Genomic DNA, 16,177 nt, shown 5'->3' with positions numbered 1-16,177 from the left:
AAACATAGTGATTCTTATTTTCTGGCGATTGTACAGTAATGAAAACATATAAATATTATATTCTGCCAATAGATCCTCCTAAATGTTACACACTGCACCGTTAACACAACAAAAATAAACATTTTAATTATCCTTTCTTCAGTAAAATATAGCCAAATTCATAATGAAAACCCCTTGTCCTGAAAATGGTCTTTCTTTTTTTTGTACACAAAGTCAAAAGTAATTCTGTGTGGGTTCACTACTAAGAGCGACTGTTTTCACTTAAAAGTAGTCATGAGCTTCATGTAAAAATATTGATTATAGCCACTTTGAAAAATGGATTTGGGTCTAGATGTTCTGCTGTTTTCTAGGTCATGTTGGAGGAGGATAGACACGAGCCAAAGAGAACGTGGAAACACAAAAGTTGTAATGGCTTACTGAATATGAAGTGTCTGTATTCAATAAACCATTTAGTGACAAAAAGTACACTACCTTATATAAATCAGCCATATATGACATGAACGTCAGCTCACATAGTTGGAACATCTCATGCCAGCAGACCAATAAAACTCGAGTTACACTATAACAATATTCATGTTTTGGTATGTTATCCCAAGACATCTAACTACCCGCCTGCTGAACAGAGAAGAGCTCCTAGAAGTATGCTCATTTAAACTCAAACCTAAGGCAATTACATGTGAACATTGACGTTTATGTAATTTGTGTTTCATTTGTGAAAAGTTTTTTTAATTATACATGAATATTGATAATAGAGCCTAGTGGGGTCCTGACAACAGGTGGTCTATTTCCTTGAGTCCACATTACTTACACCTTCTTTTTTTTTTAATACCCTCTTGGCAACTAATTCCATCTGGTTTGTGTATGTTATCATCTCTGCAGCCACAGGCATGCTTTTCTGGACGAGAACACTGCACTGGCAGATAAACATGTTGTTTCCTACAATGCTTGTCCTCTAAACCTTGGTAATGTTGTGTTTGTGTGCATACATTTCCCCTGGCCCCTTGAGAAATAAATTGATTCTCTTTTTCTGTGTAACACTGATTTAAAAGCCTGGTACATACAAAAGATGGCGGTGCTGTCATTATGTGTGTAACGTAAGGTTTATGAAATGTGGATGTTTTTACAGTCTTGCTCGTTATGTGAGCAGGCAGAATAGATATGATGCAGATGATGGTCTTGCTTGTTTTCTGTCATCTTTTCCTTTACACAGTTGACAAGATTTGCTGCTTCTATGTCTTTTACCTCTGACAGGCAGCCAGTATGGGTGCCAATGTCTCTAAGAAGGTTGATCATTTTCATCCTGCTGGAAACATAGATGACTGACTTGTGTTTTGCGGGGTTTGCTTAAAGATCCCTTCCAGATATGCATTACAATATTGTAAGACATATATACAAATAGTCTTTCCACAGTAATTTCCACATTCAAATTCTTAATAGGTTTTATTCCTTCTACCTCATTAAAATTCCAAAATCTAGGAATATGCAAATCTGGTTTTCTTGCTGGACAAAATATGTCTATAAAAGTCTATTCTCAGTGTTTGAGCACTGGTGACTTCAAGTTTCTACATCACTCTTGTATAAGTTGCATACTGGACCAGGATGGACTTCCAAAATATTTTTTAAAAATACTGATGTCACAGATCATGCTGTCAGGCCCCGCCCCTTAAAATCTGATTTTCAATTACTATAGAGAAACTTTCCACTTTGAGCAGATGAATGTAAAAACATTCTTCTAGAGTCAAACTCTGCACATACATCATTCATATATATTTGAGTGTAGGGGGGCTTTAAAGTCCATGCCAATTAAGAGTAAGTAGAAGGTTTAACGGCGGAGCCATAACTGCTGCCTAACGTCAGTCATTCGCCATCTGTAATGAAAAGGTCATTTTGTTAGTATTTTCAGCAAAAGAAATTAAATGTCCCAGCCTTACTCTGCCATTTGGAACCAGATAACACTTTAAATCCTTTTATCCAGGTAAAGCTTGTAGACAATGGAATTACTGTAGGCACTCACTTGTCTAGGTTGGAGTTTAAGGCCTGATGCTCTAAATGGAGACATTTTCAATGAGAGGCTCCACACACTCCAAATCACTTGCAATTTTTATTAAGTTGGGAACAAGGTGTTAAAATAGAGACTGTCATCAAGTAGTTATAAAGGGTGCAAAATTATAATGTTGTAAGTGGCATATTCTGAACTTACTGTCTTTCATTGAGCTTAAAATAGACTTAAATCTATGCATAACAAGTAGAAACATTAATGGACAAATGGTGGCGGCTCACAATTATGAAATTCTTATTAGATTGTTTGCAGGTCAATTTATGTCAAGAAAGAACATTTCCATATATAATAAACAATCACTCAGAGTTTGTTGTTTTAATCAGCTCCACCCATAATCAACGATTAATGCACAATTTCTGAAACAACAGTGCACTGACAGCACTTCAATATGGTGTTAAATCAGAGGGAGACTGCCAATGCATCAACAAACAAGCAAGTAAATAATCAAACCACTCTCAGGTAGTCCTGCACATGTCTGTGAACAGATCAATAATTACCGTTACTGTCAGTATGCTCAGATCCATCAATCCTAATTAATCAGTTCAAGATCAAACGTCATCGTCAAGTCCAACAAAGACATGAATCTTTTTGGGGTCTCTGTCATCTTATTGGCTTACTGTCATTTCTACAGACATCTCTCTCTCTCTCCCTCTGTCTCCTCTCTGGGTCTCTCTCCCTCCCTCTCTTTCTCTCTCTTTCTAAAGCAGCAGTAGCTTCAGCTCACTCACAGTGGAGAAGCGCACAAGGAACGTCCGCTCTTAAGACTCAACTCATCTTCACACTGAGAAACACCAACACAGGTAAGTTTCTGGGGGATTTCATCTGCTTTTGTTTATTTTTTTGTTTTATTTTGTTTATTCATTTATTTAGTTGCAAATCTCAAGTCATAGTAGCATATTTTCTTCAAGACTGATTAGAACAGATATATAATTACGGTCAGAGTAATAAAGTAGTAAATATATTCTTTATATTTGTAATAACACTTTTCACATTATCCTCATGTACTCATTATTGTGTGAAATATTCACATGGCATAAAGATCACATACATTTTGATTTTCCATTTGCATAAAATGCAGATAAAAAGGTTGGGGCTCATATTGTAATGTAATGGAAGGATTTATTTGCAATCCTGGGATTTGCATATATATTTCAAAAATGCCCTATTTTTTGAGTTTATATGAATGCATATTGAGAGATATATTAAAAGGGGCTAACTGTCTTATGTGCCCGAGCTCTGTTATGTAAGACTTCTTGGCATTATAATCTAAAGGCCAATATCTAGACTTCTATAATAAAGCCAGACAATGATAATAATAGTGTAGGAGATGAATATGAGGGAAACCATCAGATATGATATATAAATGATCGAGGATGGTACAAAATCTATAAACATGAACAAATCTATCCCAAAGGAACAAATAACAGAGAAAAAACACAAATATGTTATTTTTTTATTACTCTATTATTTTTAAAATTATTAAAGTTGAATACATGAGCATTTTATTTCTGCAGATATAACCTTTTGAACCAGATTTAAAACAGAATTGTTGCATTGACAAACAGCAGTAGTTAGTTCATCAAAAGATAATATTCTGTATATGTAAGTGTAAGCCCTTCCACGCATATGTGGAAATACACAGTTCATTTTCTTTTTTAGGCTATAGTCATAAAAAGCGAATACATTGTAGTTTACAAAAGAATTCAGTTTGAACTGTATTTGTGTTTGTATGTATGTTCATACATTAGCGGTTGATCATGGGAACTCGTCTGAAACATTGAGACTTTCATCCAACTGTGATACCTACAATTTTCATTAACACTCAGCAAGCATAAGACCAAATCTATGATTATTTTTCAATTAAATCTCTTCCTAATTGTTCATGAATATTATGATTGTCTGTAATAAGTCTTTGTATCGACTGTAGTGGAAATGAATTTCATGTGAAAAAAGTTCCTCTGCACTGCACAAGTGAGTCACATTAAGTCACACTAATTGAGAGACTGTCAGCTGTAACAGAAAACTGACAGCAACATGAGAGCTATAGAAAGGCCAAACAGTCACTGTTCATGCTGCAGTTTCAAATTATGCAATGTGGCGAGATGAAAAGGTCTAAAAAACTTGGATGAAATTATGTGCAAAATGTAGGAAAACCAACCCCCATTAGCATAGAGGAAGAGTGGTCACAATAGACCCTCACCGGCGCTGGCTGAACAACTCTCAGTGGGACATTTAAACACCAGCACAAGCTACGGCTGTAAAAGTGAACATGAATCATCTAAAAAAATCAGAAAAAGATTTTAAAATGATGGGCTTCATAACAGTTTTTTTTTAGTTTTTTTCTTAGTTTTTTGTCCACAGTGTGTAGTTTTGATTCAGTAATAAGTGTGCTTCTAACACAAAATGTATTTGTATGTCGCTAATAAACATAAAAATGTGGATACATCTTAAAAAGTATCTCTTATTCTACATTCACTCATTCCTCAATCAGGGTTGGGAGGGTTGGTTTAAAAATGTTATCCGATACAATTCCTGTTGTAATGAATCATGTAATCAATAACATAATCCAAGTATCACAATATTAAACGTAACTTGATTACTTTACGTTATTGTTTTTGGATTACCTCAACACCAAATATGTAAATAAAGACAGAAAATGTCAGTAAGAAGTATTGATTTAAATCTATAATTTTATTCTATAAGACAGAACAATATAACCAAGATGTTTAGTATCGAAAACATGTTCTCATTTTAAAGAAAAACATGTATTGTAAAATTGTAATCTAAAATTGTAATCCTGCTAATAATTCCCTGTAACTTTACCTTTTTTTGTATCCTGATTACATAACTCAGTTATATGTAATCTGTTACCCCTGAAGCCTGCACACAATCAATACACATATGCACTGCTGTACATTGGTTTAATTAGAGTAGTAGAGTAGAATTTTCACATTACCTTTACTTGATAAAAGGTTTGATTTATTCTTTACTACAAAAGTTTCACATGTTGCATCAGCAAACTGGCTTCAAGTGCAACATAATGCTTTGAAGTGAGAGATTAGAAACTCTCATGCCAAAGTGAATTTTGTGTAACAGTTTTAGGTTAACCCAAGTAACTGTGGCAATAACAATCAGCAAGTAACCAAATCTTTTTATTGTTTGATAAAATGCTTCAAAATCCAGCCCCTCAGTCAGTCATGTTGAATAAATATTCTGCTGATGCTGAAAAGTGCTAGAAACAGTCAGCTGGTCTGTAATCACACTAACACAGTACTGTATGTCCTCTGCAGACTCAACCCTGTGATTTGACATTTTCTGTATGTACATCTAATTGGAGGATGCACACTGTTGTGCTGCTCATCTTAAGCTATTCATATTTAAATGCCTTCATGATTATAAACCCTTTAATAATGTGCACTTTGCCTCATACGAGAGAGAGAGAGAGAGAGAGAGAGAGAGAGAGAGAGAGAGAGAGAGAGAGAATGAATGTGTTGGCGTTGGTAAAAGCCTTCAGTAATGGCCTTCCATTTTATAAATGTCATGACCTGTTTTCATCAGAATATTTAAATTTGCATGCATCCTCGGATTGAATACACTAATTTGATAGACATTTGACCTTTAGAAAAGTTGTTAATGGTCTGTCATAACAGCTGCAAACTTGTGTTATTGTATTTTGGACAGTGCGGGTACTGACAGATTGAGCTCTGCTGCCATGGAGGGTAATCACAGTGGCCTGACCGGCAGCACACAGCCGTTTGTGTCAGGAGAGCAGACAGACGGACACGTTTATGAGGTTGCGGTACAGAACAACTCCACCAACCACAGCTCCCAGTTTGCAGATGTGGCTCTGCTGCAGACGTTCAAGCCCCTCATCATCCCCTGTTACGTGCTTGTTGTGGCAGTGGGCGTCTTTGGGAATTATCTGCTGCTCTATGTCATCTGCCGAACCCGCAAGATGCACAATGTCACCAACTTCTTCATCGGAAACCTGGCCTTCTCTGACATGCTCATGTGTGTGACCTGCGTCCCTTTCACTCTCGCCTATGCCTTCAACCCACGTGGTTGGGTTTTTGGCCGCTCAATGTGCTATCTGGTGTTCCTCATCCAACCAGTCACAGTCTATGTTTCAGTCTTCACACTCACTGCTATTGCTGTGGACAGGTGGGTGGATCTCTCTGCACTGCAGGAATTATGCCACTCAGATCTCAGTTTTTCTACTTTTTGTCCTTCTTCTTTTAAATCCTCTTCAGTTTAGTGTCCCTGCTACGTAACTGCGCTGCCATTTTGGCAAGAAATCACTTGAAAAACTCATTTTGGACCTCAATCAAGGTCAAGATCCTGATTATATAAAGGCTAAATAACATAAAGTGAATTTAAACTTCATATAATAACAAAGCAGAAATTAGGCAACTAGGAAATTCAATCATTATCTGTCATCGTGTTTCATTTATACTCATTTAGAAATGATGAAGATGTGATAGATTGATTAATGAGAGCTTTAGTTTTAAGAGCAACATTTTAACAATAAGGGCTCACTACTTATGCTTCATAAATTCATGACTAAGATATGACTCATCACTGGCTAAATATTCATCAGTGATGAGGGTTTTATTAGTTTAAGTAACGAATCAATCAGTTAGACACTTTAATTAACATTTAAGTCATGAGTTAATTAAAAACACTTACAGCTGCAAGCTCTTATTTCATTTTCACAATTTGGCAAGCTTGTAAATCCATATGTTAATTTATTAACAAAAATAAGACCAAATGCTAAATAATTTGGACTCAATAGATATGTACTGTACGCGATGGGACTGACTACCACATTGGCCAGCTTTACGCTTTCTACTATGAATTAACAGTAAGGTTTGTGCTGCAAGATGTCCCCCAGTAGATCCATGCACTCACTGCACCAAAAATGTAAAAATCTAAAGCAAAACATCCGTCAACATTTTGAAGAAGAGTCCCACACAATCAATTGAGGTTTTTAAGCACCTGTTGTAAACTCACCATGGCCTTGCTTTGCTCCATTGTTGTTGTTTTATACAGGGTACACCTCTGCGCAATCTTAAAACTTCAAAATTTCCTCTTTTTCGTGTACAGCTCAAACGTTCTGCTCCATCATTATAATTGCTTTCCTTTGTCTTGATATAAAACACATTTTGCTGCATATCCTCAATAAAAGGTGCTATAAATAAATGTCCCTATTATAAATTTTATTATTATCATTATTATACAGTTTTGTTTGAAAATTAAATGAGATTCTGCAGAGTAAGGAACTAATTTAACATTTATACCAAATCAAATAAGCTAAAATTGATTTGAAGTAAAATTTTGCTGCAGGACTAAATCATGCATTAATTAACACATTGGGTCATGATCAGTCAGGCATAAATTAAACATGAGTAGCTTTAATGTAAAGTTCTTCTCTGTTTTTACTGCAGATATTATGCAACAGTTCATCCCCTGAAGAAGCGCACCACTGTGGCCACCTGTGCCTCCGTCCTCACCGGCATCTGGCTGCTGTCCTGTGGGCTGGTGGCTCCAGCAGTCACCCACACCTACCACGTGGAGTTCAAAGATGAAGGCTTCACCATCTGTGAGGAGTTCTGGTTGGGGCAAGAGAAAGAGAGACGTGCTTATGCATACAGCACCCTGTTGGTCACCTATGTCCTGCCATTATCGGCTGTCTTTGTGTCTTATCTCTGTATCACTGTCAAACTGAGGAACTGTGTCGCACCAGGCCACAGGTCACAAAACCAGGCATGCGCTCAACAAGCCCGTAAGAGGAAGATCTTTCGCCTTGTTGCACTGTTGGTGTCTGCCTTTGCAGTGTGTTGGCTTCCTATTCATGTATTTAATGTGCTGCGAGACATAGACATCCACCTCATTAACAAGCGCTACTTTTTACTCATCCAACTGCTTTGCCACCTGTGCGCCATGAGTTCATCTTGTTGTAACCCCTTCCTCTATGCGTGGCTGCACGACCGCTTCCGTGCCGAGTTACGGAAGATGTTCAAGTGCCGTCATCGCATTGGAGTGCCTGCAAATCACTGTGCTGCCAGTGTGGTCTTGTAATTACCTGCTGAAGAGAATCCTTTGTCATTATTTCTGTGTAGGTTGCCGATTCATCTTAAGTGTATGTGGTTTACTTTGCTGTGTCACCAAACTAATGGAGTTCATCCTCTGGTCACTAGTAAAATCCACAGAAACTTTCATGGCAATCCAGCCATTAGTAATGTTCATGTTCATGTACAAAGATGATCTCTTGGCCTCTTGAGGCGAGGTCAGTCTTTTGGGCAGCATTCTGTGTTCAGTTACTTTAATGGCAATCTCCCCCTTACAGAGTTTTAGATATGAAATAAAAAAATAATAGCAATCTAAGGAGGGTCAGTTGGTTGATGAAGTGAAGAGTGTCCTAGCTGTTAGTTATCTTGTGTGAAAAGTTTATTATTTGACCGAAGGTTGTCGCTGTAGGGGACAGCTCATAGAGGTCCAAAAGCAGAGAGGGTTCATCCGCTGGGAAACATCAGTGTGCCCAGATAGGCCAGGTCAGTATCCTCTGGGGACTATGAATATCAGCAGCAGATTTCGATAAAATCAGGCCATGAGTTTTCCAGGTGCTTTGATATGGACCTTAGTGTTGGATCCTTTCACATTACAGTTAAAGGTCAAAGGGTCACAGTATGTCTTTGGAATCATCCTCTGAAAACCATGACTATTTATACCAAACTCTAAGGCAATGGATGGACAGACTGACACACTGACCAGCACTGCTGCTGGAACGAGGATTACCAGCCAGTCTAAACACAGGTTTATTACAAGTTCCACTCTTTGCAGTAAAAACTGAGACACCTGTGAGAAAAGACTGCAGAGATGTGAATGCTTGTGCACCTTAAATATTAAATGTAGTATACTGTGCGTAAGCTGCACACTTGCCCTGTATGCAATTGTGTGATATGGAATGATTTGTTTAATAATCTTTGTAATAAAAGATAATGGCCCTGTGACATAAATGATGAGATCTTAAGGGTGTCAGCTTTCCTTTAACATAAGAATGAGAATTAAAACCGAAAATGGCCAGGACAAAGCAAGATACGAATAGTGCAAGATGAACAAAGTGCAGCTTTATTGGATGTGAAGAGAAAATGAGACCGTCAGTTGAAATTGTGTTTGGAAAATGGTCGCTGCAGATGTGGTTGTGTTTCCACCAGGGCACTGATGTCAGAACTAATCCTCGTGTGGCGCTCCTTCTTGGAGCCCTGGGGATTTGATTAAATTCATGAACTTGCTCCCCTGGGCTTTAATTTTCTCAAAGCATGTAGTTAATGAATGTGCACTGCAAGAAATAATACATTGTATTATTTCAGATAGCATTGTATATTGGTTGTAAAAAATGAAAGCATTGTACTGTGGTGCTTGGTTCCGTGGGGCTTTCTGTGTTCTCCTGCTTTTTGTTTCTACCGCTTCTTGAGATTTCGTACAAAATGTACAAGACTGATTGACATGGCATAAATGTGTCAGGTTTGGTGCAGTCTTGAAGTAATCAGAATATCCCCATGTACCACTGCGTTGTCAAGAACTGATAACAGACTGATTGGTTGTCATCATTTCAGTTCCATTATTTACTTATAGCGCCATGTCACCTGCTCTGTATTCTCTATATGCATATTATCTCTTTCCTGCAGAGACAGGCTTGTCTTTGCGGCAGAGATGACTCAACAAAGTCAACAAGTTTGAAGTGCTGTCACTAAAATTATTAAACCTCACCTCCACCTCCACCACAGTGGTTGGAAATAAATGTGTGCCCTTTTTTTCTTGTTTGTTCTGTTCCTATCATCATTTGCTTGTATGAAGGGTTTAGGGGGGCACGCTACATGCTGTATTCAGTGCTATTATTACCACCAAACTGTTAGTAAATTATGTATATGATCTGTGGTGAAAAAAGGTATAATTTAATCTGTAGCCTGCACTAACAATACACTGTGGAAAAATGTGAATAAAAATAGAGATTGAATGACCTCTCTGCTCCAGATCAATGTAACTGCATGACTGTCAGGACACGGAATGAAATTATACCTTGGTCAGAGTGTGATTGCGCCGCTGAATTTACTAATTAAATAGAGGGGAGGACAGAAGTGTTTTCTGCATATAAACGAGACCTGTTTAGGACACTGACACGTGAGAATTTATGGCTCTCCTTGGTTCAGCTTGGTGCAACAATGACTTAAACTTCCTGCAGCTGAGTTATGTTATTTTAGTTATTCACCCTGTGAAATAAGCCCATTCTACAGTTTCTGATCAAAAAGCGAGTACAGTGCTGCAAAACCATGGGTGAGTCTTGGATTCACTGCATATATCCTTGTCTGTTATCTACACATACAGAATTGGTGCATCGCTGTGGGTAACATTAAATCATTATGTATTATTCCAGATCATATGCCAAAACAGCTCTGCACACTCGGAAAGAAAATGAAATATTAAATTTCATAAATCCCAGGGCTGACGTGAATCAAGCACTCCATACTTGCTCTTTTCTTTGAATAATTTTACAATTATATAATGTACCGGGGAAATGAAAGGCGGGCTTTTACTCTGAAAGGTTGGACTTTAATAGTGTAATCAGTCAAACAATATTCATTCATGTCACATTGGCGTTTATAGTGAATTTATAAATGATAAGGAATACCTTCTAAACTTTTTTAAGTGTTATGAAACTACTTATGGGTAGAAGTAGATATTCAGTTAACACAATGAAGGCTTCATCAGAGGCTTGACAAAATAAGACTCTTTTCTCAGCCGACATTTGGATTTGTCACAGTAGGAAAAGCAACGGTGTTACTGAGAACATTAAAAATGGATCAGTTCTGTTCAATAGCCCCACTGAGCCATGAAAGTGAGCCTCCATGCATACCAGAACCCTGAAAGCAAAGCAGCTAAATGGAACTTGGACATCATTTATTTCATTACTTGTACCTGTGATTTCCATAATGAAACATGTCAAAATGTCTCCATGAAAAAGTTATTTCAGTTTGTTAACTGCATTTTTGACTGATTGCACATAATATGATGTGTCCAATAACTTTAATTACAAGAAAAACAATTATAAGAAGCACAGGCCTAAATAACTAAATAACTAAATAACAGGCCTAAAGTTTAAAAAATTGGTTACGCTCATATAAACAACAAAGTAAATATTGGTCTGTGTACACAACTGGTTAGGAGTTCTCTATCTCTAATATCTTTTGTGTCAGAGCAAAATCTCGAACTTCCCGAGGAGTGCGGATGTACGACTCGATTTCACTGTCGGAGATTTCCTCATCACCAGTCACATCCTTGACCTCAGGCTGCTCCACCCTCCTTTTCTTAGCATGGATCACACACGGGGGAGCAAACAGCACTCTCTTCCCCCAGCCTGGTGCTGGATCTTGGCTCTCCTGACTGTCACTGTGCAGCTCAGATACTGCGCATCCATCCCCTGGTAGCTGGGCCCTTTCAGTGTCCGGCTCACATTGCTCCACAGCGGATACATTTGGTGTCTGCTCTGCCAGCTCTGAGGTTTGGGAGGGAGCAGTCTCCTCAGTTAGAGAGTCCTCACAGCTGACCTGATGCTCCTCGTGGGTTTTCAAAGCCCTCCTTAGCAGGGAGTACCTGTGCTGTAGAATATCCTCCACCTGCTGAACAACATTATCTGGTGTCACCGCTTCCGTGACCCAGGGAATCTCCTTACCCAGCTTACACAGTACCTCCTTTATCTCAGCGATTCTCTTCAAAGCAGGTTTGTGCTTATGTACTTTGGCCACCTGACAGAATTTTTCCAGAGAGAATTTCAGGCGGTGCTTGTTGGGCTTCAAGGACTGCCAAGCCAAATATATCGCCGCCATCATGATGGGGATGTGCTTCCGACCAGTCACAATCCAGGTATCTGCTGCCAGCTCCACCAGGGCCAAGGCCCGTTTGGTCAAGTCCTTGGAGTTCTCAGCCAATTCTTCAGGAACATGAAGGGAGCTAATTTTGTACCTGAAGAAGAAAAACATTCTCAGTAACCGTCCGCCCAATTTTGAAATCGTTTTAGAAAATGGAATTTGTCATTTAGGGCACTTATGTATAATTAAGAGTATTTATGGTGTTCTATTCTACTTGGTAGCTTTCCAGATAAGCACAACTCAGACAAAAGCAGCTCCCCTAAAGTCCAGTCAAAGCTAACCAAATGAGAATCATCCCTGTCCACTTTTTGTAAATAAAAGACTTAAGTCACAATATTTCAAGGGGAAAAAACTGTCATGGCATCAGAGAGTAATTAAAGCTCAGTGGGCTTTATGTACATGATGTGAAATGCTGCCATAATCTACCTGTCCTATTGTCTGTTGTGCAGTATGTTATAGCTCTGGGCTCTGCTGATGTGATTGCATCACATTCAGACCAGCTGACATTATCCTGTCTGAGACTCTGGTTTCTGGATAAGACAAAGTTTAGAGAAAGCCTATGAACTGTCAGGAAATGATAAAACATGTCCATGTAATACTCTTTGACTGGCCTAATTAACCATCATATGACTATCATATTGCTAATAAGGGGACTCAGAAAAATGGAGACCACTATTCTTCACTTACTCCTGACTGTGGGCCTCCACTACATCCGCCACGTTGACGATCGGAGCTGTGATGTTGAGAATCTTGACCATTTCTTTATAAACCGCTCCCACCACCATCGGGTCGGCATCCAGCAGGCAGCTGATGGTTCCCGTGGTGAGGGGCCAATTGAGCAGTCTGCAGCTTACGAGCACACAGCACCCAGCGAGAACTTCTTTCTTCTGGAAGGTCACTTTGATGAAACTTCTGTGCTGATAGGCCTGATTGAAATAAGTCTGTGAGAGATCCTCGATCTCTTTGTTGACCCTGAGAATCCGACATATGGCAGTCACACGCTGCAGACCTGTAGAAATATAACAGATATACTGTATGAGCATGTGAGGACGGCAGGGTGAAGAATATATAAGAGCGACAATGTTATAATATATTTAATGAACCTTGAAGAGAAGAGCTCACCTTTTATCAGGTTTAGACACGGCCTTTTGGCCACGGCTGTGGTTCGGCTGTAGCTGATTTCTGTAAAAAGCACACAGAGTCAAGGCAAAGACCAAAAGGTAATGGAAAATGTAATGGAGGTGTCGGAGGGCTGTGATTAGCAGAGACACCAACACTCAGTGCAAATTCAAAAATAAAATTAAGGAAATTACACTTCTCCACATAGAGCTGGGCCATAAATTGATTAAAATCAATTCATTTTAAGTTTTAAAACAATGTAAAAAAACGTCTGAATCATAAAATAGAGATTTAAAGTACAAAGTTTATTATACATACAGGTGCTCAGGACTCAGGAAAACTAGCTCCAGTCAACAAAAGTCACTCATCTAAACAGATCGTGTAAATTGTTTTCCTAAAATATCCCATGGGAGAAGAGAGCCCCAGTGATAATAAAGTATATAATAATAATAATAAAGTATATCTTCTTCTTATAAAGACATTACAGAGGCGGTTGCGTTTCACAACCCCCTCCCAAATGTCTTTTGTAGTTGGTTTTTAAGAAAGAAAAAAAAACAGTCAATGAAAAGCATTCATTAAGTTTGGTGAGTTTAGCCCTACCTCCACACTGTTCATTAGGTTATTCACACTTTGCCTTAAACGCACAGTATGTAATTTCAGCCACTAGAGGGTCTCACATCAAAACCAAAACAACAGACGTATTTTGATGACATCATGAAGTAGAGTGGAATCATGGGAGTTGTTGTCTTCATTGTTAAACAACCACAAAATCTAACCTGGCTCAGGCAGAAATCATGTTCACGGACAAGGTAATATATTTATTCACGTTACGTTTAGTCACGTTCGCAGACTTCCTTCCTCACTCTGACGTAACCCTTGTTTCCCCAGAAGAGGATAAGACGACTGAAAGGCGACCAAATCAAACGTTCCCTTACCTTGAAGGAAATTATAGATTCCTCTGGGTTTGAACATTGTTGGAAAGTACACAACTAAACAAAATACATAACTGATATATAATTAGTCGTTTTTAGATATGTGGAAACTCTACAGCACTTGAGATAAGGGTACACCATATCTGAGAAAGGTTGTGACACTGATGACCTGGCCAGCTGGGGATTGTATTCACTTAACAGGGACGGCAGCACTGCACGTGTGTCTCTCCACTTAGTTGCTGTAAAACTGTTCATTTCCACTACAAAAATCTTCATCACTAATTTGATCTAAGTTTCTTTTTGAACCTTTTGACCCCGAAATGGATTACCAATCGGGTAAAGTTCCTCTGTGGTCCCAAATCCACCGGGGTCATGTGGTAATTTGATCAATATGCAACATTAAACCACAATATAGCAACTCAAATAATGAAAAAGACCTTAAGGCGGGTTCTGTATTATTACCCGTCTTCTAGAGCACCCGTTGTTAAAATTTACATGCTGCATTTTCCTAAATAAAATGTGTGTTACCACCAACAGGGAAGTAAATGGGAGCCCACAGCGACCTCTAATGATGTCTAGCCATGAAAATAGTTTCAGATTTATTTGAAATATGTGTCTCTGAAATGCCTCCACCTCAATAAAATGAAGGTGAATGGAATTTACTCATGGTGCTCAAGCAAAAGTGACATTTATAAAAGATAAATAGCATAATCTTGTTGCAGGAACAGTGCGTGCTACATTGAAGCTCTGTTATTGTGCACAGTTGTGCAGTTGTATGCGTCAGTATCCCAGAAAATACAGCCTGTATAACAGAACACAGAACATGATGAACCCACAAGAACATATAGTAAATAAAGTGAAAGGTACAACATCAAAACAACATAAATTCAGGACACTCTAGACGCTAAAAGCTGTCTGATGAAGAGTTGGCCTCAGAACTGATATTGACTTTCCTTCAGAGATAACCTGATTCTTTCAAAAGTGGGAAGGTCCATAGTAATTCATTAAGACAATGCTGGGCTGACGGTGGCTGGTGGATCCCAGTGCTGCTAATAATGGTAAAAAACCTTAGAAAACAAATCTAGTTCTGCATTAACTGTATTTAACACTTTAAAATAGGACTGAACACTCCATAGTAGAGCGAAATAAACCAGCCAATATATATATATGTATATATATGTATGTATCTTGGTCCCAATTAAACAAATGTCTCAAGTTTGTTTAATTATTATGTGTTTATTAAAAAATACTTTCTTTTCAAAGATAATATTTCATTGTTTATTATTATCATTTTATTTGACAGTCACAGTCAAACATTAGGCTATAAGGGCGACCTATAGTTGGACTTGTTGGTATCAGTATTGACCTGAACAATGGAGAGTTGGTCGCATTAGTGGAGGGTTACTGTGTTATTTACGTTTGATATAGTCTTTTAGGGGTTAATTTACTTCAAACAGACATTTAATTCATCAGGTTAGACTTATATGACATATTTGGGTGTTGTTAACTTTCTATGTGTGATTTTCTCCACTGCGAGAGCCACAAACCAAATTCAAAATGAAAGCTCAGATATTAAATATGTGAAAAAGCGAACAAAAAACAACCCAAAAACCCTGTTTGACACAATTAACAACGGGTCCGTGGTGATTATACACACACATATAACTTAATATAACACTTTATTTATAAGTTTGAACCGGACAGACAGACCGCTAGCAGGCCTCCGCATCACCACAGTTCATACCTGGACCTCCGAACGGTTCGTGGGTCAGCGCTCCCTCGGACACCACGGAGCCGCAGTCCACACACACCATCTGGGCCTGACAGTACAGATCATCGCTCACAACGTCGGAGGATCCGCAGCCCGGGCAGCTCAATCCCGCACGAGACATCTCACACACAAACCGCCGCCGCGCGCGACAACAACAACAACGACGATATGGAACACACGCCGGTGGGCTCCGTGCGCGCGCTGACAGTTGGTCACCTGCGGTTTGAACGTCCAATGAACGTTCGGTTGCCGGTGTGAGGGGGGCGAGGTAAATGTGTCCGGGCAACAACGTTTGAATGTCGAAGGTTCCGCTTCGTCCTATCGTTCACTGTAGGTCTACCCCACTGACGTCATAAATTATATATAAATA

The 16,177-nt window shown here is 38.7% G+C and overlaps 2 protein-coding genes across 2 annotated transcripts; one reads left to right on the top strand and one right to left on the bottom strand.

Moving 5' to 3' along the window:
- The first annotated feature begins 2,772 nt into the window (after positions 1-2,772).
- On the top strand, positions 2,773-9,165 carry LOC127370145 (prolactin-releasing peptide receptor-like). Its single transcript, XM_051411916.1, has 3 exons — positions 2,773-2,859; positions 5,741-6,220; positions 7,504-9,165. Exons 2-3 carry the CDS (start codon positions 5,772-5,774, stop codon positions 8,135-8,137), a joined length of 1,083 nt encoding a protein of 360 aa, XP_051267876.1. The 5' UTR covers positions 2,773-2,859; positions 5,741-5,771; the 3' UTR covers positions 8,138-9,165.
- Positions 9,166-10,647: 1,482 nt separating this feature from the next.
- On the bottom strand, positions 10,648-16,070 carry brf2 (BRF2 RNA polymerase III transcription initiation factor subunit). The gene is made up of 4 exons (XM_051411902.1): positions 15,781-16,070; positions 13,108-13,167; positions 12,673-12,994; positions 10,648-12,079 (listed from the first exon to the last, which is right to left on the bottom strand). Exons 1-4 carry the CDS (start codon positions 15,926-15,928, stop codon positions 11,278-11,280), a joined length of 1,332 nt encoding a protein of 443 aa, XP_051267862.1. The 5' UTR covers positions 15,929-16,070; the 3' UTR covers positions 10,648-11,277.
- Between the last annotated feature and the right edge of the window lie 107 nt (positions 16,071-16,177).

The sequence above is a fragment of the Dicentrarchus labrax genome, unplaced genomic scaffold (assembly GCF_905237075.1).
Source record: "Dicentrarchus labrax unplaced genomic scaffold, dlabrax2021, whole genome shotgun sequence".
In the NCBI taxonomy this organism is placed as follows: domain Eukaryota; kingdom Metazoa; phylum Chordata; class Actinopteri; family Moronidae; genus Dicentrarchus; species Dicentrarchus labrax.
Note: the sequence above shows the minus strand (reverse complement) of the source record. Positions and strands in the feature narration are given on the sequence as shown.